Genomic DNA, 1,684 nt, shown 5'->3' with positions numbered 1-1,684 from the left:
ATATATGTGTGTCTTTCTCTCCCTATAACGTATAATATAAATAAGATGTATATATATATATATGTTGTTCGCTTACCCATAGTTACATTGATGCTGTTGTCTTGTTGTTGAAGTCGGCGGTCGGTACACACAAACAAAACCTCCTTTGTTAGCATGCTGCTGCCGTTAGCTGCGGTTTTCCCCCCGACTGCTGCGACGATGCCAGTCAGCCTCACTTTCGATTACACACTCACTCACACATACAATATTGATCATACGCACGCATTCACTCATATGTATATATAAACTCATCATACTTACATACTCACCATGTATTTACTCACAGGCACACACACACATACACACGCAGACATAGACACACACAATTGTTCTTACGCACGTATTCAAGCTCACATGCACTCAAATCGAAACTCACGCATACTTATATACACACACAGTGACATACGCACATACACATTCACGTACAACCCATTCAGCCACACACTAACGCACATTTACTTACACACTCAGGCGTACACAAACACACACACACGCACTGTACAGTCATTTTTAGGATTAGTTACTCCTGGCAGCTCGTCACATTTTCTCCGCCTTCTCTCAGTCTCTTCGTTACTTCTTTTACTTACAACCGCCCTTACTCTTCTTCTCCGTCCCCCTTTTCCACTTGGTCGTTTCTCTCTTCCCCTTTTCCCATCTTGCTCTTTTTCTTTCAATATTCCTCGCTCTTTCTACTTTTCTTTTTCTTCTTTCTTTCTTTCTTCATATTTATTCTCTTTCCCCCCCTATCCATTTCTATCCCCTCTCACTTCTTGACCCTTTCATTCTTTCTATCCTTTTTCTCTTACCCTTACCCCCTTCCTCCCTCTCTCTCATTTACCGAACCTTTCTCTTTTTCTAGAACTTACCTCTTCTTCTTCCTTTCACATTCTCACTCTCTTTCTCTCCGTCTTCCCCCTCTCCACTTTCCTTGTTTTTCTCTTTCCTTCGCTACCTCACCCCTCACTCTCCCTTTCTCTTTCTTTTTGTTTCCTTCCTTTCTCTTTCACTTCTTTTCCCAGTTTTTCTCTCTAGACTTTCCACCTTTCTTTTCGTTGTCTCTCTCACCCTCGCTCTTTCTCTCTCTTCTTTCTTTCTTATCAATTCCTCTCTCTCCCTCTCCCTCTCTCTCATTCACTCACTCCCCTCTTTTGCTTTCTCTCCATTTTTCCGCCCCACACTCACATACAACGCATATATGTCTGTTGTATTTATTCCCCAATCAATCCCGTAACAACTGGTGTCGGTTTGTTTATGTCCCTCGTAACTTAACGGTTCGGCAAAGTGACCGATAGAATATGTGTCAGGCTTAAAATGTAAGTACTGTTCGACTTTAGCCCTTCTGATTGGTGCCCCAGCATGGCCGCCGTCCAATAACTCGAACCAGTAAAAGATAAAAGACGTCTCAGCTTCTCTTTTCGATTTCCTTTTGTATGTTTTCCGTTAAGTTTCCTCAGCTGCAAAGCCTGGCGCCTCTGAACAAGTGGGGGAGAGAGAGAGAGAGAGAGAGAGAGAGAGAGAGAGAGAGAACAAAGGGAGACATAGATTGAGAGAGGGGGAGAAGAGGAAGGCATACGAGAGAGAGAGAGGGGGAGACGTTGAGAAAGAGAAGACGAATGGGAAAACAAAAGAAACCGTCAGTTGGAGT

General features: G+C 43.2%; 1 protein-coding gene across 1 annotated transcript in view; it reads right to left on the bottom strand.

Moving 5' to 3' along the window:
- LOC106870888 (putative uncharacterized protein DDB_G0271606) overlaps positions 1-596 on the bottom strand; it is a 127,938-nt gene extending 127,342 nt beyond the window's left edge. Inside the window, exon 1 of the mRNA XM_052976482.1 lies at positions 77-596. Within this exon, the coding sequence (XP_052832442.1) occupies positions 77-155 (79 nt within the window). The 5' untranslated portion in view covers positions 156-596. The remainder of the gene's footprint in view (positions 1-76) is intronic.
- Positions 597-1,684: the final 1,088 nt, after the last annotated feature.

The sequence above is a fragment of the Octopus bimaculoides genome, chromosome 24 (assembly GCF_001194135.2).
Source record: "Octopus bimaculoides isolate UCB-OBI-ISO-001 chromosome 24, ASM119413v2, whole genome shotgun sequence".
Taxonomy (NCBI): Eukaryota; Metazoa; Mollusca; class Cephalopoda; order Octopoda; family Octopodidae; genus Octopus; species Octopus bimaculoides.
Note: the sequence above shows the minus strand (reverse complement) of the source record. Positions and strands in the feature narration are given on the sequence as shown.